The following is a 26457-nucleotide window of genomic DNA, read 5'->3' as shown; positions in this document are numbered from 1 at the left end:
CGCCCAGTCGTCTTATACGCCGGAAAATACGGTAGTTGGATAGAACTTAGCACAGTGGATGTAGTTGGCAAAAGAACGGGTTACAAGAAAGGAGTTTCTTCCAACTAAACATCAGGAAAAACTCCCTGACAGTAAGAGCTGTTCGACAGTGAAATGGACTCCCTTGGGAGGTTGTGGACTCCCCTTTGTTGTTTTTTAAGCAGAGGTTGGAAGGCCATCTGGTATGGATGCTTTAGCTGAGATTCCTGAACAAAGGGGGTTGGACTAGATGACCCTCGGAATCCCTTTCTATGGAACTGAGGTCCACTTTCAGCATGCTGCCAGTTTCTCCCATCTTTCATTTTTCCTCGCCATGCTTGTGTAGAGAAGTGCAGGCTGGGGCCTTGCTTGTGTTTCTGTCTTTCGCCCTATTACTGGAGCACTTGCAGGAGAAATAGGGCACAAGCTTGATTTGGCACTGTTTTGTCTAATACCAAGACCAAGCTTTTCTAGAATCAGCTGCAGCAGTCGAGTAGAAAGATTCCATTTCTTCCTCAACGTTAGAAAAAGAGATTTCCTTCCACCCACACCTTCTTTTTTTAAAAGGAAGATAAAACAAACTTATTAGAAATCTATTATTTAAAGCATTGCTTTCTTTTACTAAAGGGTAAACATCATTTTTACTCTGGATGCACCTGCCCCTGTGTAGTTTTGGGTGATTCAGCAAAATCAAAAGCAACACGATAGCCAGAAACAATTACAGTATAGAAAACTTTATGGAATAATGCAAAAAATAATGCATGTCCAACTGAACTCTGCTGTAGAAAGATGTGTAATTTCTTCAGTAACCAATCTTTTTTTGAATTGATGTAATATACGTACATGAGAATGAAAAATATTCTGGAACAGTGCTCATGCGATTATGTAGTCACTGTGATTACAGAGTTGGACTTCAGAATTGGACGTTTGCCGATTATACAAAGCTTTACAAGCTTGATCTCCGCTGGGTAAAGTCTGGCACCGTGACTTATTCAAGGACTTTCAGAGACTTCAGTTTGATAGTTTTGATGTTTTGCATTATTCCATAAAGTTTTCTATACTGTAATTGTTTCTGGCCATCGTGTTGCTTTCGATTTTGCTGAGTCATACTTTTAACACAGGGGTTTGTTTGTTTGTTTGTTTGTTTGTTTGTTTACTCACTCATAGTTTTGGGTGATGAGGTTTCATGATACAGATGTTTTCTGCAATCCATTAGAGTGGACGTGCTGGACCCCAGTGGCAGGAAGAATAGAGATGTCGCCACAGATCAGACATTCACAAAGTCTGGTCTGACCTATTAGGGAGTCCAAACATGGTCATGATGACCCTCCACCTCACATGCATTGTGGGAGAGGTGTAATCTTGTACTTCTCCTTACACTGAGCTTGGGAGACATAGATGCAACCCGCCCCCCCCCTGCAAGCCCCCCCCCCCATTTCAAGAGGAGGAGGAAATGGAATTGCCATGCTTGCCAAAGGAGTGGTAAAGAAAGATGAGCAATTGCATAATTCTCAGTGCTATACAGCAGAGTTCATATTCTGCAGTTAATTAAACCTTAGTCCTCGGGACTGAATTATGCATTCTATTTTTGTGTGAATAAGCCAGATCTCCATGCTCTATTTGAATCCAATAGCTGAGGTTTCTCCTGAATTTTTTTGACAAACAACTAATAAACTCTGAACAGGGGAAATGTGTGAGGAAGGTGTAGAAGCTTGTGGTGTCTTGACACTGCAACCGTTTGCAAAGATTGCACATAATCAAATGTGACTGCAGTCATGAAAACCAGAAACTTGTTTTCAGACTTATCCTCATTGATTGAGCTTTGCAATCAGTAAAATGAATACAGAGACTCTGATAATGGACTTTGCTGAGAGTGACTAGCACATTGCGCTACGACAAAGCATTTATACACAGATTCAGCACTCTTGTAGCTGGCCTTGACACAGATATGTGCAACCTTTTCCCGTTACTCTTGAGTTTTAGAATTTATTTAAAATGTATAAAAAGAACTTCCCAACATGTATTGGAATGACCAGAAGACACCCTTGCCATACCATTCTGGTATTTTTAACACCAATTCAAAGGAAAAATCTGTCTCCCCTAGTTGCAAAATAGACGTGATAAGATGAAATTCAGGAAAAGTATTTTATTTATTTCTGCTTAAATCTGTTGCTTGCAGTGATGCATAGGATGTTGCTTGGGAACTTGTTTACAAGGATTGGTGAATTGTAGCAAATCATACATACATTTTCTAGGCACAAGTGAATGGTGAGTTATGTCTAATTAATGCTACAGTTCTATGCCCATTTACTGTGGAGTAAGTCAGAATTGCGTAGACTAAAGCATGCATAGGGCTCTCTTGCATATCCTTCTGGTTTCAGTTGAAGTTAAGCCTCAGCAATTAGGTGCAAATGGGAATGTGGGTGCTCATTCTTAAAAGAGAAGTATGGTAGTCAGAACATTGAGGTTAGATGAAAGATTAGGCAGTGTTCTTCTTTAAACCTTCTAATAGATTTTTTCTTTCCATAGGTTCTAAAGGGCAGCTAAACCATTGCATAAGTTGAGCCACATCTGGGCCATGTCGTCTATATTACCGTTTACTCCACCTGTTGTGAAGAGACTGTTGGGATGGAAGAAGTCTGCCACTGGTTCAGGAGGTGCTGGCGGGGGCGAGCAGAATGGCCAGGAAGAAAAATGGTGTGAGAAAGCAGTGAAAAGTTTGGTGAAGAAGCTCAAGAAGACAGGACAACTGGATGAGCTTGAAAAAGCAATCACCACTCAAAACTGCAACACAAAATGTGTTACAATACCAAGGTAAGAACTCTATAGATCGGAAACAATTCAGTGCCAAAGCAAACAGCAATTTAAGTCTTAAACTAAATAAAAAGTCCTTCAGCAAGGTATTTAATGGCACGAATACCTATTTACATGGGTTTCCTTTCCTTATTTTGCTTGTATTTTAAGCTAACTACATTTTGTTTTAAAATGTATTACGAAGTATCTGGGATAGTTAAGTTGTATTACCTAGATTTCTTGCTCTACTGATATGTGTATTCCTAGAAAGACATATTAACTGACTCTTTCCTTGGTCAACACTTCAGTTCACTAGCCATGTGTAAATGTCATCCTACAGTTTTATGCACTGGTCTTGCTTCAGCGGTATAAAACCACGTGTTCACGATATGAATGGGTCTTAGTTTGTCTGTTTCGGTTCCAGAATGTCTGCTTGTCCTCTGTTTGGATTTCTGGAACATCCTTCTGGTGCTCTCAGCATAAGAAAGGAAGGCTTCATGTATGGTGAAGTGGAAAGTATTCTTTGCAGCACAGGTATCCACCAGGATCGGATTCCTTCATGACTTCACACATTTTAAAGTTACGCTCACAGTAATCGACGGTCATAAGTATAACTTAGGTGCTAGCATTGTTAGAATGCAAAGTCCATTATAAAAGGCAGTTATAGAAGCTGGTAGTAGAAAGAAAGTAGGAGAGAAGGAACTGTGTTAGCCCAGATTGAGTAAATTGGTATACAACTTTGTTTAGAGAATTGTTCATCTTTATATTTATCAGGTATTACTGAGGAAGAGGCACCATTGATTCTGCAAAGGAATTGTTTCTTCTTTGATATTACAAATTATCTATGGCTGTTTAAAAATGTAGGCAAGATTAATTCATTGATACGATGTTACTGGATATATAAAAAGCTCTTTGGAAACATTGGTGCCCTTTTTGTTATAAAGTTAGAAATAAAGAAACAAGTGGCAAGTATTCTTCATGGTTGAGGGGTAAATGTGCAGGCAATGACTGATTAATGCGCGTCCGATTGATGTGTGCTTGTGCATGTGCACACAGCACTGAACCTGAAAATGTCACTAAAAGAGTGGAACGCTTTACTCGGGCCCTACCCAACACGCATGGGGGTCCGGAACATAACCCATGCAAAACGAGGATTGCCTGTATATCAGACGGTGTATTCCTCTTCTAGAGACCCACTCAGGATTTAAATACTTTAGGGGGTTCAGTAGGCACAGGTGCTCATAAGATTGTTAAATCCAGATGCACAGTATTTTGCATTTTGATGTGATTTATTACAACTGTTATTTACTGGACAAATTATTTAAATACTGTAATAATTTTAACCTTTACATTTTTATAAATAAGTGGAGTGGATGATACTGGAGTATGGCAAAATCATGATGAGTGACATAGAAATTAACTTTAAAACATCCTAGTTTATGGAATTCCATGCCATGGGATGTTACAACATCTTGCCATAAGTAGCTTTTCAATAGTAATAATTTATGTACAGGTTTGTTGGCCACTACAGGTGGTAAGGTCTCTTCCTTGAAGAGACACTAGCCCAGGCATAGGCAAACTCTGCCCACCAGATGTTTTGGGACTACAACTCTCATCATCCCTAGCTAACAGGGCCAGTAGTCAGGGATGATGGGAATTGTACTCCCAAAACATCTGGAGGGCCGAGTTTGCCTATGCCTATCCCTAATCAGTTCTTTTGTTCTGAATGTAGACAAGTACAATAATAACCACCAACTCCGTTTTCAAAAGACTAATATAATCCTGTAGGGTGGCATGTTCTTTGAGCTTTCATTTTTATGTGGTCTTAAGACTCCCAATTTAACATATGGGAGTGATCTTGCTTATTTAAAATTAGAGTTGGCAAGGTCTCCAAAGTCCATGGTGTAGAACAAACTGGATTCGGTCCTTGGACCATATGTTTGACAGCTCTATGCTTGAGATCTTAGTCTAATTCCATTGCAAGCAAGTAACCCAAACATCACAAAGTCAATAAAGCTGCTGGCTCATTTGCTTGCTTCTATAGAGTTTCTCTGTGTCACCTTCTTCCATGTATTGCACTCCTGTTGACAGTAGTGGATCATTTGGTAGCTCCAGTTGGAAATTTAATTAATCTTACCCTTGGTTTTCCATTTCTAAATTTAAAAGACACATTTATGGTACATAATTAGCAATCAGTCATCTGGTTCACATCAAGCCAATTGCAGAACTTCAGTCTAACATGGAAAACAAACCAAGGGTTTCAAACTTGGTCACAAACAAGTCATATGCTGTTGCTCAGTGAAGATAAAATGCAAAGTTGCTTATTTATCTCCTGAAGGTTCAAGCTGTTTATTGGAAAACTGTTTCCAGAGTTCTTGCAAATTGTCATCCCCTCCCTTTCACTTTCAACTTGAACGGAAACCCCTATCCAGAGCCTATGAAGAACAGAAAAAAATGTTTTAAAATAACTGCATTTAAATTTAAAGGGGAAAGATCAGATAATATAGGATGCTGCATCAACAGCTCAGATTCTGCCAAACTCTAAAGGTAAAGGGACCACTGACCATTAGGTCCAGTCGTGTCCGACTCTGGGGTTGCGGCGCTCATCTCGCATTACTGGCTGAGGGAGCTGGCGTACAGCTTCCGGGTCATGTGGCCGACATGAATAAGCCGCTTCTGGTGAACCAGAGCAGCGCACGGAAACACCGTTTACCTTCCCGTCGGAGCGGTCTCTATTTATTTACTTGCACTTTGACGTGCTTTCGAACTGCTAGGTTGGCAGGACCAAACAATGGGAGCTCACCCAATCACGCGGATTTGAACCGCCGACCTTCTGATCAGCAAGCCCTAGGCTCTGTGGTTTAACCCACAGTGCCACCCATGTCCCCTGCCAAACTGTACTCTGAACTAATTGCTTGAACTGACCATCATAGATCCTAAGTAAAATAACCTTGACTTCATAGCTGAGCCAGCGAATCTTGATTTTTAATGAATTATAGATATACAAAACAAATTAAACTATACCATAATAAATTCATAATATATAACAGTCAAACATAGTAACTATATGCATATATTTATAGAGAGAGATTGTTAATCTGGATCTTAACAATATTTCACACCAGTTATCAGTATTATATTTTCATATAAAGAATTGGTATCCAGAGTTGTTCAGATGAACAAAAGTTGTTAACTTAACCACTGAGGCTGTATGCCACTATATGGTCTCCACTTAGAAGGTATAATTATCTTCGTTGCTGTTAGGAGGTTTCTTACTAACTCCAGATGTTCACATCTTTAAAATGCCCAAGTAAAGTATATAAAAGGTTGGTAGTATAGAGTATCAAATCATCTTGTCTGAGCTACAGACTTCTTCCAGGTATAGTGTTTATATAACTCCATGTGTGAAGGAAAAGGAAAAGCGATGCAAATTTTCCACAGGTACTACTGACTTCAGTTTATCTTCTTTTGAGGAGTAATGTCAGCTGTACAAAACCATGTAGAATTTTTCTTTTACATTAACACCCTGCTGCAAAAAATATTCTTTCATTGTTCATCTGAAATTCCTTTATATTTGGCAATCCTTTTTTAACTTAATTTGATTTCCTTTTAATTTATGTCTGGATATGTTTTTTGTTACAGTCTGGTCTAAATTTGCTTTTAGAAATGCATTAAATATTTCCAAACTCTCATCCCCATTTCTTAACAGTTTTGCTTCGGCATCTCCCACTGGCCGCTCTAAATAATCAGTGCAAGAAACTGAGATATGAAAGCTAGGAGCTAAATAGCACCTTAAACCTAGGTGATGAGTGCAACAACGTAATGTCTAGGCGTCCCTTTTCGATAAGAATACAAAGCTGAAAATGAATGAACTGCAGCCAAAATGTTATGTCCATTTTTCACATGATTCAGTCCTTCCCCTGCCCACCCCCCTAATACAGGTGAAACTCGAAAAATTAGAATATCGTGGAAAAGTCCATTTATGTAAGAAATAGTTTTCATTAGCTACTGGAGTTTAATATATGAGATAGACTCATGACATGCAAAGCGAGATGACATGCAATGCATAGACTCATGACATGCAAAGCGAGAACCCCAAATTAACAATTTCAACTTTGGGGTTTTCATCAGCTGTGCGCCATAATATCACAATTATAACAAATAAAGGCTTGACATATCTCGCTTTGCATGTCATGAGTCTATCTCATATATTAGTTTCACCTTTTAAGTTGAATTACTGAAAGAAATGAACCTTTCCACAATATTCTAATTTTTCGAGTTTCACCTGTATTCTTAAGAGAGCCTGTTCTCCAGTCTTCAGAGAGTGGGGAAGTGGGGAGGCAGACAAAGTTCCTTCTTTCCTTCCACTCTGCAGCTTTAATCTGAAATCTTAGGCACAGTACTGCACGCAGAGCTCAGAAACTGCTCGCGCTAATGAAATTCCCTGTTGCAAAATTGCCTAGAACAATGGGAGTTTCGAACACTGCAAATAATAAACTTTGAATAAACTTCATAAAGCTATTGGGGTCTTGGGTGCATTTGCACCAGAGTCGAAGGAAATTTCCCCTTCTCATTTGTGAATCAATTTGGTTCATGCTGTGTGTGTGTGTGAGTGTGTTTGTGTGTGTAGGTATAAGTGCGGTTTCACAAAGAAAAGCAAGCTATCTCGGCCTCTAGTGACAGACTGGTAAACTGGATGCTCTCTGCTTTCTCTTATAAAGTAATTGCTTTAGATCGCCAGAAAGCACTCCTGTCCAGGAAAAGAGGTATCCTAAGATGTCCTGGCTGCTTTCCAGTGAGCCTCTGACACGACTCACCCATGCAGACTGACAGTCATGGAAGGAAGTGAAGCCCTACCCCCCCCCACCCCTTTTGCAATGCTAAACTAAACCATAACCAAATGTGTGGGCTTCTGGAGAGGAGCTTGCGACTGGTCTTTTTTTGTTGCACTGCACTGAGCTAAAGCATAGTTTGTCTTAGTACGTTGTCAGAACTTAGTCAAGAGTTAGCTGTCATGGATAAATCTGTAAACCATTGGACAAACTATGGCACAGTGGCAAAAAGAACCACTAAAGAGCAACTTGGAGCTTCCACATTTGTGCTAAAGTGGGTTAACATAACCAATGGATTAAATGTTGCAGCCCTAAAAGCAACTAAAATGGTGTTAAATTGTGATAGCCACGATCTTCTTTATTTAGTAAGGTGATATTAGGTACTTTATCACTTTAGGTGTATAGTGTTATGTTGGTACATAAAAATACTGTCTTTTTATGATGTACCATACCCAGGGAAAGCACCTTCAGTAACCACACAGGTTACTAGTTTGAGAAATGCGGAAGTGGATTACTGGGTAGTAAGGCATGCAAATTGAATGAATGAATGAAAGTGAAGGCTGAGTGCAGAGCTACTCTTGACTCTTTATCTGGCTAGTAGTTTACAGCATGGTTTCTGGATAGTCACAAAAGGTGGGTCTCTCTAATTACTTCGTGATGTTCTCTTGCCCTTCATTGTTCTTCTATGCATAATTTGTTGTAGATGCTTTATACGAGGGACATTTGGAGTAGAGATTTAGCAATTCTTACCCCTGAGTAGACTAAGTTTGTAGTATCCCATTTGAAGTAGGTGTTCGTTAAGCAGAGCGACAACCAGTAATGGTTTAGTGTGCTGAACACCAGTGTGGTGTAGTGTTGGAGTAAGATCGAGGAGACACAGGCTCAAACCCCCATTTGGCCATGAAGTCCACTGTGTGAGCCTGGGCCAGTCCTTATCTCCTGACATAACTTCACAGTGTCCTTGTGAGGATAACATGGAGGGAGAAAATCATAGTTTGCTCCTTCAATCTCTTTGGAGGAAAGGTGAGATACAAATGCAGTTGGCTTTAATTCCACTTTGGTAATGGATCTACTTTTAGGGACTGATTAACATTCTGTTAACATTCAAATGTGTTTGTGGGGGGGGGGGTTATTGGTTTGTTCTTGTTTTATTATGCATTTTGCGTTCTCATTTTGTATTTTTATGTTGGGAACCGCCCTGTGATCTTTGGATGAAAGGTAGTATACAAATTTAATAAATAATAATAATCTTAATAGTTAATCCCTCTCCCTCATCCGGAACCATTTCTGTATGAGCAGACATTCTGAAACTTTCATATGATGAAGTAGACTAGATTATCCTCAGGTTCCCTTCCAACTCTACAATTCTATGAATGCTGGACTAAGCGGGCTTAGGTCTGATCGTGGAAAAGTATTTCTTGCGTCTAAACAAGAGTGTTTACTGAAGGTCACTTAACATAGATGAGTTATGTCTTAATTAATAAATTCTGAGTATGCACACTCAGGGTGGTAAATGTAAAACACATTGGTAGACTGGGAATTCTAATAAAGGAGACCACACAAGACTTCCAGTCTCATTCTCGCTGTTGTGGCTCATTCTACAATAAATGTTAGTCTTGAAATACCACAGGGCCTGTTTGGGCTAAGATAGGGAGGGATGCATATACTTCTGTTCCTATCTTTTGTTTTAGGTCTCCAGTTTTTTTGTGGAACACAGGTATGGAAACCTGTTGCTGCTGCTTCAGTGTACAGCAAGGAAAAAAGATGCTTGCCTCTGCAATCCCACAGCTGCTTCATATTTGCCACATCAAGTGGAGAAAAATGGTGTGAGAAGGGTTAAGCACATATCCTGCTTGTTCCACCCCATGCAAATCTCCCTTGGTTTTCTGGGAAGTGATGAATGAGGCTCCTAGAACAGTGAATTTCTTATGCTTACTACTTCCTGTTCTTCACCAGCGGGAAAGGAGGCTAGTTCTAACCAGGCAGTAGCAACTGCCCAAACTTTATCTGGCGGTTTCCGAGAGTTGCGTTGCATATCTTAAAAGGAGGCAGATGTGAAAAACTAGCGCACAATCAGATGCTCATGATTGCAGCTTGTCAAATTCTGCTTAAAAACATCTTTTGTCTGCACAAAATGTAGCAGTTGTGCACCTTATTATCACCTCTGTACGCGCCTAAGAGAGATGGGTGGTGCTGTGGGTTAAACCACAGAGCCTAGGGCTTGCCGATCAGAAGGTTGGTGGTTCGAATCCCTGCGACTGGGTGAGCTCCCATTGCTCGGTCCCAGCTCCTGCCAACCTAGCAGTTCGAAAGCACGTCAAAGTGCAAGCAGATAAATAGGTACCGCTCCGGCAGGAAGGTAAACGGCGTTTCCGTGCGCTGCTCTGGTTTGCCAGAAGCGGCTTAGTCATGCTGGGCACATGACCTGGAAGCTGTACACCGACTCCTTCGGCCAGTAAAGCGAGATGAGCGCCACAACCCCAGATTCGTCCATGACTGGACCTAACGGTCAGGGGTCCCTTTACCTTTACACTCCTAAGAAACTTGCTAAAGCAATCACTGTCAAAGGATTTGTTTCGTGGCAGCTCTGTCAATGCTTCAAGAGCAGTGAACTTTAAAAGTAGTTCCCATTTACTGCAGGCTCTTGAAAACAGCTCCTTATAATTAGCATTCTCAAATTCAGATGGCACACGTGGAAGGTGTAATAGTCCTGTCATGTTTAAAGGAGTGCCCTCATTTTTGCTGCTTTTCCTCTGATGCTTAAACATTTACCACAGTTACTGCCCTGGGAGTTAACCCATTCTGTCTAGTGACCTCAGATGTATATGTAATAGACTTTCCAGCTTTGCTTTCCAAGCATTATGAGTAGAACTGAAACATGTTCCATCCTCCATCATTAGGGCCTTTGTGTGCTCCTACTAGAATCTGAAGCATAGGATCACAACTGAATTTGTGTTTCGTTTCCTGAGACATTTCCCCCAAAGTTTTATGGTAGAAGGAAACACTGCCTTTGACCACTCAACTTTCGTCTTCCTCCCAACGCAGTGGAGCCAGGAGATTCTGGAAACCATTTGAAGCCGAGATATCTGGCTATTTAAAGGCTTACTTAAGTGCACATATAGAAACCCCCCCAATATTAGATTACATATTTGGACCTTTCATCGTATGGATGTATATATAAACAAGCTTTTCAAAATCAGCCTACTCTCGGAGAATATGCCTTGTCTTTTCTAAAAATAGTATTTCCGATTCAGGTTACCAGCATTATGAGAGCTTTTAGTAAATACTGTACTTATGAAACACAAATGTTTGGGCTAAGTTGTTGTTTTGGCAATGAATTTTTATTACTTGAACTTATAAATTTTCAGTTAGCCAGGTAGCGTCAGAATAGCAAAAACATATAGTGATTTTTGGCATCTGGAACTTTTGCTAAGTTTTCTTTTAACTGGGTGAGGGGCTTTCTAAAAACTGTTACTGAGTCAATAGGAAGTTCTGGTCAACCTTAGCAGGTACTAATTTCCAAAACCATTCCTCTAAAACTGTGCGTGCCAAACGAAAAGCTGCTTTGGAAGCTTCTTCCAAAGGGAGAAAATGGTCTTTTGGGCTTGAGATACTTCAGAGACTGTTTTTCAGAAGTGTCCTTGTGGTCTGCGTACAAGACTTTCCCAGAAAGTTAACTTAATGAAATACAGGAAATGAATGAAATGCAGGAATAAAGTGCAACAGCCTCATTTTATTTCCATGGGGCTTCAATGAGGTTGGAGTCAATTGCTATGCTTAAATATTTAATTTTCTTACATCTGTATTATTCCTTTCTTCTGTCATGGAACCAGTGGTGATCTGCGTGCTGTTCCCTGGTCGTCGCATATCCAGGCACTAACTAAATCCAGAATTCCTTAGCTTCAACAAATTGGTTTTTCCATGGGCCTTCAGCCCACACCCTGGGACTGCAAGGGTATAGATTAGGCATGTGAGCAACAGACAAAACCACACACACACACACACACACACACGGGACTGTTTTGTGGGACCTCCTTGGAACCTGGTGAATTGAACAGCTATAGGTCCTAGTGATAGCTAAAAGATGATTTTTATAAATTTTAAAAGGTCATTTGAGGCTGCTGTCAATACTAGGGTGAGCCAATGCCATCTAGAATTCAGCCATAATTTAGGAATTATGGAGGGGCAGAAGCTGCTGCTTGGGTTACTTGGCTGTATGAAATTTTCCCTTCTTGCCTCCTTTAACAGGTTCTTCATTGGAGTTTAGCACCCCTTTTTATTCAGTTTGTGAATGGTATATGCATAGCACCAAGCAGCACTTGGTGGGAACTTCCATGGGGGAATATGCAATCCTCTGTGGCCTAGTCCTGGTTCCTCAACTATGGTTAATTGTTCTGCACCACTTAAAGGTAAAGGGACCCCTGACCTCTGCACCACTTAGGATATCTTTAATTTGCGATAAACGAGTGTTGATCAGGGTTATTTATATCTGTTGAACACATGAGGAAAATCTCAAATGAAACATCCGTAACACTTGTGCAATTACAATTTATGAGCAGGAGCAGTTTCCAGTTGCTAGATCTTTGCTGCAAAACCTTCATAGGTCAAGTACTGGGTTATCTTTTCACATGCAGTGGTGGCTGGAAGAAAAACCATGCGTGGGAATTGGCTCTGTTTCCAGCTAATTGAGGTCTCTCTAAGAAAAAAAAATGTCTGATACTTCCAGCATCCTGAGCCATTGGTGTGTGATGGGAAGTAAGACCAGAAATGGACTTGATATTTTCAAGACATGTGCGTATTTTGAAGACCACTTGCTGGTTAGAATTGCATGTTGATTGACCAGTCAGGAAAGAATTGTGGAAGTTTTTCATTCTTCTGCATTTTAGCTGCAGAAGACTGACACTAGCAAATCGGGCTAGTGGTGTTATATAGCACACATACATTTGGGCTCAGAACCTCGATACCACATTTCCCCCCATAAATCTCTATCTGACCTCTAACATCTGCAGAGGCACTGCTCCAAGTTCTTCCTTATTCTAAAGTGCAGAAAGCTACAGAGAAGGCTTTCTCAGCAGTGCCCTCCCATCTCTCAGTTTTGGAACACACTCCTTAGAAAGGCTTGCCTGGCACCTACATTAATGTCTTTTTGGTGCTAGACAATTCCTTTTATTCACTAAAGGTTTTTAGTGTTTTAATTGGTTATTTATTTATTTATGTAGCAAAATTAATAGGCAGCTTGATGGTAAAAAAACAAACAAAAATCCTCTAGTTTACAAAAAAGTTATTTTAATATAGTGCTAGCATCTTTTATTGATATTTAGTATCTCCTGTGTTGTGGTTCTGATGGATTTCAGTGCTGTGCCATAATTATGTTTTATGACTGTGCATCCATTTTAAACTGTGTCACCCAGAGAACCGCAGTTAAGGTTCTCTGGGTGACACATTCAAATACATTCAAAGAGGTTATTTATTCATTGTACTGTACTTGGAAAGTGAATTGAGAAAATCAAAAAAGGGGTGTGTTGACCAGTCACTGTTGGGTAACCGCTAGAGTGAAGGAAATTCTAAGCAAACGAAGTTTATACCGCTAAGCGTGTAAATTGACTTGCTTCTTTTGACTTGTGACATTTGGCCATCCAGAAATAGGGCAGTATTGCCAGAGAGTAAGGTGCATAACTGAGAACTCTTCCAGTAGGTGGAAAGCAAAGTGCAGCGGCTGGTTCCTGAAGAATACAAAAAGGTATAGAATAAATAGTCAGTGATATTCCATGTAGGCATTCTGTCACTGGTATAAATCAGGTTTGTTGTAATATTGTACCCATATTGATGACATTGGTTGCTGGGACGTCTATTAAATCTTTTGTGTCTTGTGAAATGACTGCCATCTTAGTTTGGCAACTTAAAGGTTTTTTGAGTTAATAAATGGCATTTCTTGTACCTTAAGTTGAGCTGTTTGAACTTCTCCTGTTGGATTTCAGCCTGCATAAATGTGTACTTTGCAACAGCATAACATTGGACGTATCCTTTTTCTTATATGGCACTGAAGAAAATGGGAGAGGATTGTCATAAGGCCTTTCCACTACACAGAAAAAAAGCCTGCACATTCAAGCTAGTAATAGATCTACATCGTTCTTGTGGTTCCTGATTGCTGTGTTAACAACTTGTGGAAATCTACCATCATACTGACATGGCTTAGTCTGTGACTTTTCATATGCTTGCAAATATACTCCCTAAAGCTAGAAGATACTATTGTGTACTGCCACGTTGAGGAGGTTTTGCCTGTTTTAAGGTATATTAAAATTATGCTGTTTGCTTAAACCCAGCGAACTTGTTCACCTTTTTGGAAACATCATTTTACCTTGAATCACATGTTCCATTTTATTGGCCTCCTTCATATAGAATATACAACATTTGAGGCTTAAGAAAAGCTGCATCTTCTATGTGAAAGGAAGCTTTCTGTACATTCCCCCCCATGTCTTTACATCATGGTAGTTTGAATAACCATGCTTCCATATTCACATCAACTTTTTTGTTTTTGTTTTTTTTCAATTTTATACACAGCACTTGCTCTGAAATTTGGGGACTGAGTACACCAAACACGATAGATCAGTGGGATACCACAGGCCTATACAGCTTCTCTGAACAAACCAGGTGAATATTCTGCCCTGTGTCTCATTGTAGAGATCTTGTGGGAGGGTTGGCTTTCAAGGGTCTTGTCTAGTGGAAATGCTTCCTAGTCAGCAAAGCATTTTTTAAAAAAACTGGTTTTGCCTTAAGTGTTCTCAGCTGATGTTTTAACCAATGAAATTCTAATTTTGGAAAAGAAAAAAAACCTCTCTCCACATCAGTGCCGTTCTGAAAAGGGGAAAACTTGGGGTGGAGGATGCAACCATATGGTCTGTACTTGTTTAATAAGACTTGGGGGCAAGTGTGTGTGTGTTTAAAACAGATTGCACACTGGGAATTTTTTTGGCGGGGCGTGGGGGTAGCTGATCAGGTATGTGCATTCAGAGACCTATGGAAGGTGGGGGGGACACAACTTGGGGAGTGAGCAGCTTGTTTAGGTTTTTGATGGTTTTTTTTCCATGTCACCCTTACTCGCATTGTGTATTGAGGTTTGTCTTTCCCATCCCATGAGTCATAAACCATCTGCATTTGTGTAGGCCTAGGCAGTCTTATCTTAAAACTAGCAAAACTTTTCAACTGGTAGCAGCAAGGGATGCGAGGAACTGACCATGAAACCACAAGCAAGCCCGATGTATGCCGAACGCAAGCTTCAGGTTGGCAAGTGATGTGGATTGCTTGGAGATCTGACTGCTGTTACCTTACGCGCAGTCTTGTATGACAGAGATGTGCTTAAAGCAAGGAGCAGCGCCAACCAAAGTGTAGCATAGTATTCATGGTGAGCAGGCTTAGGTGTAATGTACTGTTTGCTTAGATGTGCAGTAGTTGTCACCAGTGCACCCTGTCACCCAGGGACTCCTTGATTTCAAGTGCCAATAATAGTAGTGTATGCTTTAACGATAACACTACCTCTTACCTGAGAACATCATGAATGTCTTTTGTTGGCTCTCTGGTTTAAAGGGGCGGCGGCAATGAGAGGTGCTGTATATGCCTAATGATACAGAATATCTTGGCTTATATGTGCTTCCTGAGAACTTCCCTAAATGTTCTGGAATACTTTTCCTCCCTTTAGGTCTCTTGATGGCCGCCTGCAAGTATCCCACCGTAAAGGATTGCCCCATGTTATTTACTGCCGTTTGTGGCGCTGGCCTGACCTTCACAGTCACCACGAACTTAAGGCAATTGAAAACTGTGAATATGCTTTTAATCTTAAAAAGGACGAAGTGTGCGTAAACCCTTACCATTACCAGAGAGTGGAGACTCCAGGTAGGAAGATGGCAATCTGCTGTTGGCGTATCGTTCTCTGCTGCCCCTGGCTGCTTTTACTAAGGATCTTACTAACAGTGTGTGCAAAGCTGAAGTGAAAGGAGTCCATGTTATTGTTTTGGAATTCCAAGAGCTTGAGTGAGAGCTAATCCAAAATTTAATCGGGACAATGGTGCTTAAATGTTGAAAGGCATTGTTGTTGTATTGAATGCACGTGTTTGGCACTTCCCATAATAGTTTGGAATTGCAAAATGTTAACATAAATGCTTGCAGCTAGGGCAGCAGAGCGTCTCTTTCAAAACTATTTGTTGTCTGCTCAGTTGCAGAGACTCGGAGCAAAACACAGGACTTTTTAACATAAGTTCAACAAATGCACATACAGCTTAAAGGCTCCCTCCCTCCCTACTTTTTTTAGTCATAGCCACTAAGCTGACTTGTATGCTTAACCTTTCTTTTATATCCGGGGAGTGGACTCCATTGGTGAGCAGCTACTACCTGGAGTGCGTCTCCCTTGTGGCTTCCACCAGTAAAAGTTCAGGCATCAGTACCAAAAAGAGCTGCATGCGTTTACAATTTTTTTACTGGCATTTGTACAGGGAGCTTAGAATGATGCGTCTCCACTCCTGCTTTATCTTCACAACCCAGCCATGTGCTGGGAAATGATGTCTGGCTCAAGGCAGCCCAGTGACCTTTGTTGCTGAGTTGGGATTTGCACCCTGGTTGCCCTAGTTGGATTTATGTTCTCTAACAGAATGTTGGACAAAGCTGAGAAAACCATGGTTCAGATGTTGACTGTAAAACTCATTGGTTGGCCTTGGGCCAGCCTCTGCCTTCCAGTCTTAAACCTACTTCACAAAGTGGTTATGACTAAAAACAGGGAATGCCCATGATATCCAAAACTCCATGGAGGAAGGGGAAATAAATGGCACTGCCCATCTTAAACTTTTCTGCTTGAGAAAGCACCTAGGGAACCAAGAACCAAGAGATGAAGGCTGAGCCAAAGACTCTTCGTATATCTGTTGTGGATGGGGTTGCTTTCTCTCTTAAAGGTCAGGTTCATAGTTTGGGGGGTTGGAAGCACGTTTGTTGTTGACTAGTAGTGACTTTTATGAACTTAGGGTCGCAGCTAGCAATTTCATTTCATTTTTATTTGTATGCCACCTTTCCACAGTTAAAAACAATGCTCAAGGCGGCTTGCAACATGACAAGATTTACATAATTACAAAAGTCATAAACAATCAATAAACCACATCAAAAAAATACACAACCAAATGGAAAACAATTTCCACATTAATCAAAATCTAAAACTAAGAATACAGCATTAATATCACAGTTTAAAATGACATAATTCCAGTTACAGGTGGGTAGCCGTGTTGGTCTGCCATAGTCAAAACAAAATAAAATAAAAAATTCTTTCCAGTAGCACCTTAGAGACCAACTAAGTTTGTTCTTGGTATGAGCTTTCGTATTTCAGTGTATCTGAAGAAGTGTGCATGCACACGAAAGCTCATACCAAGAACAAACTCAGTTGGTCTCTAAGGTGCCACTGGAAAGAATTTTTTATTTTATTTTGTTTTTAAAATGACATAAGTAAAAAATAACAGCAATTTAAACAAAAACAAAACAAAACTGAGTCCTCTCTGCCCAGCAGCAGCAGTCCTTTATAGAGCCCATCAGGCCCTGCCCTGGACCAGGTGGTGAGTTGCAGGACTGGGGCCCTCAGGCACTGAGCCAATCAGCCTATCTAGATACAGTGCTGCTTAAATCCTGTCTGGACAGCTGGAGACTCCTCTGTCTTGGGCTACATTTTGAAGACTAGAAGCTTCAGCTGGTGCAGAATGCAGGGGCTTGGTGGTCACCTCCAAGGAGCTTCCTGATTGAATAGGGGATTTGAACCCAGGTCTTTTTTTTATTATTTAAGGAAATGGCTTTTTGACGGCTTTTCCCCACCTGGCCTGGAAGGATGGGGCCCTGATTGACTCCAGCTACAAAAGCTGAGGCTTCTGAACAGCCTTTTCGGTTGGGGCATTGTTTGCTGGGGGGCGGTTTGTTGCTCTTTTTGATACTGATTTTTGTACCCTTATTTTAGAGCTTACCACAATTTATGTCAAAATTGTTTAATTTGGTTGTGAATTTTTTATGTTTATTGTTTATGACTACTTTTGTTACCTTTGTAATTATGTGTTTTTTCATGTTGTAAACCACCTTGAGCATGGTTTTAACTAGGTTTTGTTTTCAAAAGTTGCTCATAAAATTTATTAAATAAAATGAATTAAAAAATAAATACATCCTGCTTGATTCCAAGGGAGATGTCACTTGGCATGTTGTCCATACTGGACACTTGTGGCCTCTCTCCTACCTAATAGTTATCTTGTCTTTTTTCTTGAAACAAAACTGATCATTTAGTACTTGGTCATTATAACTAATTGAAATCAGTATTACCTAACACCCTGAGGCTGCAATCCAATGCATTACCTTTCAGTAAGACCTACTTACCCAAGTCAGTAGCTGTGCTATTATGTGGTTGTCTGTTGAAGTAAGTCCCAAAGTGGGAGTTATTTCCAAGTAAACATCCATAGAACTGCACTGTTAGTGCAACTTAGTGTCTGCACTAATCTATAGCAAATCTAAGCAGTCTCTTAACATTTTTGGGAATTTATTTCTCCTCCCACAGTTCTGCCTCCTGTCCTCGTACCACGACATACAGAGATTCTGACTGAACTTCCACAACTTGATGACTATACTCATTCCATTCCCGAAAACACTAACTTTCCTGCAGGAATTGAACCACAGAGCAATTACATACCAGGTATTTATGTGAAAGCAAATGGTGCAACGAGTGGCCTCCTGCCACCTGAAGGACTAATTTCAAGTATAGCAACCAAAGAAAAAGCAAATAATGCAGATAGGAGGGTAGGGCACCCCAGGATTTGAGCTTCTTTGCAGCGGCTGTGCTGGTGGTAGCATCTCTGACTCTTTAGAAGCCTGTCCAGCTTTCAACAGAATCTTTATCAGAATTGAAAGCCCACCCAATGCACAATTGAGTTTGGCATCAATGGGTTGTTGGGAATGGACTTGACTCTTAACATTTGATCATCTGTTGACATCCTGGATTTGGGATAAGAGGCACAGTCCACTCTGGCTTCTAGTAGATTTTAATGTGTAGGCAGTAAACATGTACTAAATTCTGCTTCCTTGTTCTGTTCTTCAAAGCCTAATTCAAGGTGGCTTTATAGGTTCCAATCTGTATAGGCTGAGTCCAGGTTATATTTGAGAGTACCTCTTACATAGAAGCCCTCTTGTCCTTTAAGATCTGCAGATTGACCCTTGCTCGCTCTCTTGGCTGTGGGATGCTCCACAAATAACCCAGAGATGCATTTTAAATAAAAGGACACATTCCAGCTTCCCAGACCATCCGCAGGCCGGATTTAGAAGGCGATTGGGCCGGATCCGCCCCCCAGGCCTTAGTTTACCTACCCATGCCCTACATTGATTTGGCTTTGTGATTGTTCTAGTCTCTTATATTTTATGTATAAGCCACCTGCAGTGTTGTGGCAAGCAGATCTACACTATGGAAACAGATCCCGTATGCTTTAGATATGATTGGATACACATTGATTCATTTTTCTTAACATCTTTTTTTTTAAAGCTATGTAGGTTGTCATATACTTCATATACTACAGTACCTGTTCCCAAGGGAGGAGGGAGGCTGTGGGGTGTTTCTGTTTTCTCCCTGGAAGACTAGAGCCCATTGGCATGTCAGCTGGTATTTGGCTTGCTTCGGACTGGTTATAATCTAGCCCTGTTTGTGGTGCACCTTGCTTGGCCTGTTTTTCAATCAACTGTGCTAGAAATCAATCCATCCACAGTGTAGAGGGGCATGTAGCGTAGAGAGCAGGGAAAATGGCAGATAGCTGGTGGGTTTTATTCCTCTTTCCCCATGTAACATAGACAGTGACATAATGAGATCCACTTCAGTTTATAAAATAAGGCCTGTGTGCATTCTTTAATTCTGCAAACGCAAAAGCTTTAACGTGTTCAGGTTGTACATGACACTGGGAGAACCCTTTCATTTAATGGCTCATTGATTGTACTTTTGGTAGAAACACCACCGCCCGGCTATATCAGTGAAGATGGAGAAACCAGTGACCAGCAGTTGAACCAAAGCATGGATACAGGTATTGGTCTTAATTATTACTGAAGACTTTGAATATGTAAGGGGGCTTAGCAAACCTCCCTTTGTACTGATGAAGATTTATTAAAACATTTCTGTGCCACCTTCCCACAGTTGAAGGTGGCTTACATTAACAAAATGAAATCTGATTGTGTCTCAACATGGGGTTCAGCCTTAATTCAGGCTGACGGGCTGTGCACTCCTTGGAATATAATTCCACTTCCAATTGTATCAGCTGATAGGTACATTTCTCACTAGCAGCTTCCAAGTTGCCTTCATGGGTTGTCTTGAGTTGTGCCCCTTGTAGTTAATCCAGGTTAACAAAAGCATGGATCCATGTCTCAAGATCCCCTTCCCTCTAAAGGTGTGAAGCTTTGGCAGTAACTGGTTGGTAAATGAGATTTACCACACTGCACTGCCTCTTTTCAGCCCCAAGATATGCTTGAAGGCGAGAAGTGGGATCAGTGTAACATACGCAGGCTTCTCGCTATAGAACCAGTAGCTCTATTAAGAAAAGAAGGGAGTGAGGCAGCTGCACACTTCATCACAGCAGGAAAGAGGCAGGTCTTGGGGCCCAGCTCTGATATAAAAACCCCGGTTGTTACAAGTACAAACTAGGAACAAGCCTGGCTTTTGGTACCCCCACTTTGCCAAGTTTGGATGCAGCAAAGAAGGGGGGGGCAATCCGTTTTAAACTGTGAACTAGCCCTAGTCCAACAAGCAGTTGTTGTGTCTAAACCAGACACTTTATTTTCTGCAAGTGGCTAGGCAAGCATTTGAGTTTAGTCCAAATCCTCTTAATGCTGTGCCTGGGTTATTTCATGTAATCAAGGGGCAACGTGGCCTTCAGTGCCCAGGGTCAGAATGGGGACGCTGTGGTTGGTGAGAGGTTGAAGTGTTGCGGAGATAAATGTCTGCAAAGATACTCTGCGCTGAATGTGGGCCATTGCTTGGAAGTCTTGAAATGTGTCAAGAGGCATGAGTTGTATTGTGTGCAGATCAAAGAGCAGTGCTTGTCGTAGGACTAACCTTGCAAAGTTTTTTTCCCCCTTTGCGGAGCATTTATGTAGTGGCGAAAGCACAGGTTATCAGCTTGTTTGATGGTGTTATGTGTATGGTGTGTGTGTGTGTGTGTGTGTGTGTGTGTCTGTCTCCCCCCACCCTGATCCCATAACCTTGGGTTTTTGTTTTGTTTTGCTACTCCTGATAGGGGTAGGCTTAAGTAGTAAGCCGAACGAAGTTAGCCGAGGAAACGGTTGAGTTTCTGCTCCCATTCAGTTATGGCAGATGCTCCGTCCCAGGCTGCAAACATGGGTATTTCCCAGTCTTTGTAATACAGGGACAATATTCGCTGTGCGTATGGCATGAGGTTACTGGCATCTGTTAAGTTAGAAAAAAGCTTGCATTTGGCTCCTTTTCCAAAGTAGACTTTTGCTGAACAGTAGCAATATTGTAACATATTCAGAGTAAATCTAACATGGGATTGTGCTAGTGAAAACTGGTCCCAGGACCTCAAAACTGCTGCCGGCAGCACAGCCTCCAAATGTGATGTTATCATGTGGGGAAACATGGCCCCCTGCACTCAGTCCTAATTACTAAAGTGAATTTTTGTTGTGAACTAACATTTTTTGATTAATTCCTCAGGATCTCCAGCAGAGCTGTCTCCCAGTACACTCTCTCCTGTCAATCACAGCCTGGGTAAGTTGTAAACACTTCTCTATAATAAATGAGGTAAATGTGCTTGCATTTGAAACGAGCCCCTGTTTAGGGAAAGGTAACTATCCAAGAAGGACTCCGTGGCAGGAGGCATCGGTTGATTATATTAGAATCCATTGCAGGTGGAATTAACTTGTGGAGTGTGGGGAGAAGTGGTTTATTGGGGTGCGGGGATTAGCAGGGACAGTCTATTTTATTTTAAGCACCTCTCCTGTGTCATGTTTTAAGTATGGGCACCTATAGTTTAATGGCATTGCTGTCTTGTGTTTTTTAATCAAGGTGTATTCTATGCTTGAACAATGTTGTTTGTGTGGCTTTTTTGTAACCTGCTGAGTAGACACACTGGGTATTGTGCTCTTAACCCGAGGTACCACTGTATATGGAATATCTTCTGGACACATACAGTGGTGCCCCGCTAGACGAATGCCTCGCTAGACGAAAAACTTGCTAGACAAAGGCATTTGTCTAGCGGAAGGCTGCCCCGCAAGACGAATTTGTCTATGGGGCTGCCTCGCAAGACGGGGAAATTTTTTTTTTCATCTAGCGAAAACCGCAGTTTGCATTGCCGCTTCGCTAGACAAAAAAACCGCTAGACGAAAAAATTCGCAGAACGAATTATTTTCGTCTAGCGGGGCACCACTGTACTTGCAGCCTAAAGTAACTACAGTATTCAAAGCATTAGAATAGTGCTTTTTTGTGTTGCAGCTGTTTTGTACTCTTCCTCCACAGTCCTTTGAAAAGTCCTCCAAGGTAGATTTGTAATGTCAGCTGCATCCTATATGGCAAAACTGAGGCTTAGAGGGCCTTTCCTGATGGGGTGAGCAAGATGGGGGGGGGAGATTTGACCCGGGACTTTTGTTGTTCATAGTTTGGACACTTGGCCACTCTGCTACATTGACTCCCCCCCCCAAAAAAAAATCCCTTTCTGTATCTCTGGGGTGTCATTTTTTTAAAAAGCATATTGTTCTGTTACTGCAACCCTTGTGAGAGGTTACTGGACTGTGCAGTAGTCGGCCACTTTTTAATAGAAATAGTCAGGCAGACTATTTGGCATAAATGGAAAGGGAAGAATTGCCTGATTTAATTTTTTGTCCTAGTTGGCAATGTGGAATGGTTTGGGGAGGAGCAAAGAAATATGTGTTGACAGTCAATTTTGGCTGGCAGTTGATCTATTAAAGGAACATACTTTGTGGTTACAGTTATAGCATATTGTCCTGTAAGAGCTGTTTGTGAAGCAGACTCCCACAAAAGGTAGTGCACTCTCCTTCCTTGGAGTTTTTAAAGCAGAGATTGGATGGCCATCTGTCTTGGATGCTTTAGTTGAGATTCCTGTATTGCAGAGGGTTGGACTAGATGACCCCCGGGGTCAATTCTTTGACCTATGATTAAGATTTCCCTTAGAATCTCCTGAAAACTAGACACTGCTGAACTGATATCTAGTTAATTCTGTATCTTCTAGTAATATTTTCTGAGGGTTGACTCTGTGTTTTGGGCACCTTTAAACTTGAATATTGCTGTGTTAGGTTCCACAGTACATAATGTAATTGCTTCCTTCTTTTGATCATGGGAAACGTAGAGGTGGTTGACAGTATGTCACGAAGCATGTGTTGTTTAGTACAAGATGTTCTGGATGTGGAGCATTTGGACAAATCAAGCAATTCCAGACATGCATGCCGGTGTGTGTGAGATTGTACACACACAGTGTGTTGAGGCAACTTGGAGAGAACTAGAGGTTTTGGAGACCTGTAAATTAGCATTAAAAATATGTTAAACTTGTTGGATCTGTCGCACAAGATGAAAGAGAGGAAATGCAGAGGTTTTGAAGAAAGTAGATTACGTCTTTTCTGCTCAAACAATAATTAAATGTTTATTTACTTCAGTGAAGGAAACTGCATCAAACACAATGTGCAGCTAAGAATTCTTTGAGCAGTCTAACAGAAGTCAAGGGAATAGCCTTGTTTAAGGAGCACAACTAGAGGAGGATTTGGGGAGTATAGCCTTGACTAGTTTACTGTTGCCAAATGATAGTGCAGCATTAATACATGTTAACCACAATAATTCTTCCTTTTTCCCTTCCAGATCTGCAGCCAGTTACCTACTCAGAGCCTGCTTTTTGGTGTTCTATAGCATATTATGAATTAAATCAGAGGGTGGGAGAAACCTTCCATGCGTCACAGCCTTCACTTACTGTAGATGGCTTTACGGATCCATCAAACTCTGAAAGATTCTGCCTAGGCTTGCTCTCCAATGTTAATAGAAATGCCACTGTGGAAATGACAAGACGGCACATAGGTATGTACTTATCGCCACGTATTCCAGCTGCTCTCCTGCTTCATCTAGCCTTCTTCCCTTGATCTGCTGAAAAAAACAGTTCCTTCTATTGCATTCTTCTTTTTAAACTGAACAGTTCGTTATTTCTTCATCTAAGTAATGACAGCACAGTAGGTCATTTGAACAGTAGCTGAACGGTATGTTTATATTGCTGCATATTGGGGGCCCTCAGATCTGCTAATGATATATATTAAAATATATGAAGAATGAGCAACAGGCAGTAAAACAAAACTAACTAAGCAGCAGAGTAGCAGGTGCTTACTGGAAGAGAACAAGCACCCAGAAAATATGTAATCATAGCTTGGCTAAACAAGACTGTTTGCACTTGCCAGTATGTTGGATCTGGCAAATTTTAGCTGCTTCTGTTCGTTTAATGTCCTTTTTTTTCTTTTTTTTAGGAAGGGGAGTGCGCCTGTATTACATTGGTGGAGAGGTTTTTGCTGAGTGCCTAAGCGATAGCGCAATCTTTGTTCAGAGCCCCAATTGTAATCAGAGATACGGCTGGCATCCTGCAACCGTGTGCAAAATCCCGCCAGGTAAGAGGTGTATAACCAGCAGAGATCAGCCATCATTTCAGTGTATTGAAATGTATTTATTTGCCTTGCTGTGATGCCTAAGGAAAAGACGTTTTGAAAAAAGTTGGGGATTGAATCACTTAAACGTGTGTAATGTAGTGGTACCGATCATTCATCCTTTTACCGTTTTTGTTTTTTTTGTAGGCTGCAACCTAAAGATCTTTAATAACCAGGAATTTGCTGCTCTTTTGGCTCAGTCTGTAAATCAGGGCTTTGAAGCAGTGTATCAACTAACCCGAATGTGCACCATAAGGATGAGTTTTGTTAAAGGATGGGGCGCTGAATACAGGTACAGAGTGGCATTCCTCTCCTTTTTAGTAGAACCATCCTGCAGCAGGGATGTTAATGTAGGCCTGACGTTCCCTTTTACAAATTAAGCAAATCGGTATCATCATATTGTCATCTTCAGATGAAGGGTGAAATAGAAATTTAATAAATAAAATCATTGCCCTCATTTTGTTTGTATGCCATCTTTCCTATAGCTAAAACCATTCTGGTGATATATCGCAGTGTTGAAAACCAGATATCGCCCAGCCCCAAATTGGTGACAGGACTTGCTATTGGGGTCAGCTGCCGGGGGGGGGGGTTTGAGGCACTGGGTCTTTGTCCCTTGTGGTCTTAAATGTGGCCCTGCAAGCTGATTGTTAAGCGGGGACTCTAACCAGGGGTCAGCAAACTTTATCAGCAGGGGGCCGGTCCACTGTCCCTTAGACCTTGTGGGGGGCTGGACTATATTTTGAAAAAATAATAATAATGAATGAATTCCTATGCCCCACAAATAACCCAGAGATGCATTTTAAATAAAAGCACACATTCTACTCATGTAAAAACACGCTGATTCCCGGACCATCCGCGGGCCGGATTTAGAAAGCGATTGGGCCGGATCCGGTCCCCAGGCCTTAGTTTGCCTAAGCCCTTGGCTTGTATGCTGGCTTCACAGTGTATTTCATCCCCCAACTCTTTCTCCCTTCTTCAGGCGGCAGACGGTAACAAGCACTCCATGTTGGATCGAGCTTCACCTGAACGGGCCTTTACAGTGGCTGGACAAAGTATTGACTCAGATGGGCTCTCCCTCAGTGCGCTGCTCCAGCATGTCGTAATGCTCCTTGTCTCCACTAGCGCGCTTGAAATGCGAAGTCCAAGCAACAGACTTAAATATTAACAGCTCGTCTGTCGTAGTAACTCGTGTGTGGTCTCCATGAACTGTTTCCTATCCAAAAAGTTCAGAGAGAGAGAGAGAGAGAGAGAAAGAGAGACAGAAAAGCACTTGAGGGTCTCATCAGTTTCTAAGCACCTTGTGGGTTTTGTTTCCTATACTCTGATGCTCTAGATGAAAAGTTAGTGTATAGAAACGCCTTCTGCCGAAGGAGGGAGGGACATATTAAATACTTTAATGGTGTTTTTTATTGGGTATATATAAATTGAGTGTCCTAAAGGTTTACCAATAACATGAGTGGTTCAGTTAATGTATCATGGGACCCCCCCCCACCCCACCCCACCCAATTTTGACACCATTCTGCTGTCCTGAGTTTAAATTCCCATTGATAGATGTGCGGAGCTCTTTGACTTAGGCAGCCATCTCGTAAAAAGCCCAAGTTCTTGCTTATCTATATTTTTTTATATTTTTATATATAAATATATATGCAGGCTTTCCGCTGCCCTATAACAGACTTTATGCAGAAAATCTCTCTCCCACCCCCCCACCCCCACCCCAACCTTTTCCAAGTGTACTAGCTGTCACCTTTAAAACCCCTCTTTGGAGTGGGAGCGATTCTTGGGTTCCATCTCTTGAAATCTTGCATGTTGAGTATGCTTAGTGGGCCTGAAATAGGCAATGCCACGTCCAACCTTTCACTCCTTGCCCCCACGCCCACCTCCCCCGGGCCAAACCATGCTTTAAAAAAATAGATCCTTCAATTGCCCACCTAAAGTAGTGGCATCTGTTGCCGGCAATGGGTGCTGCTGGCCCTGAGGTCCAGCTTGCACCTTAGTTCAAAAATATGGCGGGAGGTCGTTCTTGGGAAGATGCACCAACAGGCCACTGCCACTGTAACTGTGTGTGGTCTTCTGACTAGGGTTAAGAGATCACAAGGAGGATTATGCATTCCTGCCTTCTCCTGCCGTTAGC

The 26457-nt window shown here is 41.4% G+C and overlaps 1 protein-coding gene across 6 annotated transcripts in view; it reads left to right on the top strand.

The window, feature by feature from the left end:
- Positions 1 to 25819, top strand: part of SMAD2 (SMAD family member 2) — a 39229-nt gene extending 13410 nt beyond the window's left edge. For 4 of the 6 annotated variants that reach the window (XM_033164840.1, XM_033164841.1, XM_033164842.1 and 1 more), the window contains exons 2-11: positions 2548 to 2832; positions 14205 to 14294; positions 15340 to 15533; positions 18208 to 18342; positions 19637 to 19711; positions 21352 to 21405; positions 23503 to 23715; positions 24153 to 24290; positions 24474 to 24618; positions 25306 to 25819. In XM_033164840.1, the coding sequence (XP_033020731.1) occupies positions 2597 to 2832; positions 14205 to 14294; positions 15340 to 15533; positions 18208 to 18342; positions 19637 to 19711; positions 21352 to 21405; positions 23503 to 23715; positions 24153 to 24290; positions 24474 to 24618; positions 25306 to 25429 (1404 nt within the window). In that variant the 5' untranslated portion in view covers positions 2548 to 2596 and the 3' untranslated portion in view covers positions 25430 to 25819. Of the gene's footprint in view, positions 1 to 2547; positions 2833 to 14204; positions 14295 to 15339; positions 15534 to 18207; positions 18343 to 19636; positions 19712 to 21351; positions 21406 to 23502; positions 23716 to 24152; positions 24291 to 24473; positions 24619 to 25305 lie in introns of those variants that run through there. The other 2 variants (XM_033164845.1, XM_033164846.1) reach the window with 2 other exon arrangements.
- The last annotated feature ends 638 nt before the right edge of the window (positions 25820 to 26457 follow it).

This window comes from Lacerta agilis, chromosome 11, assembly GCF_009819535.1.
Source record: "Lacerta agilis isolate rLacAgi1 chromosome 11, rLacAgi1.pri, whole genome shotgun sequence".
Lineage (NCBI taxonomy): Eukaryota > Metazoa > Chordata > Lepidosauria > Squamata > Lacertidae > Lacerta > Lacerta agilis.
The sequence above is the reverse complement of the archived record's forward strand: the minus strand, read 5'-3'. Positions and strand labels throughout refer to the sequence as shown.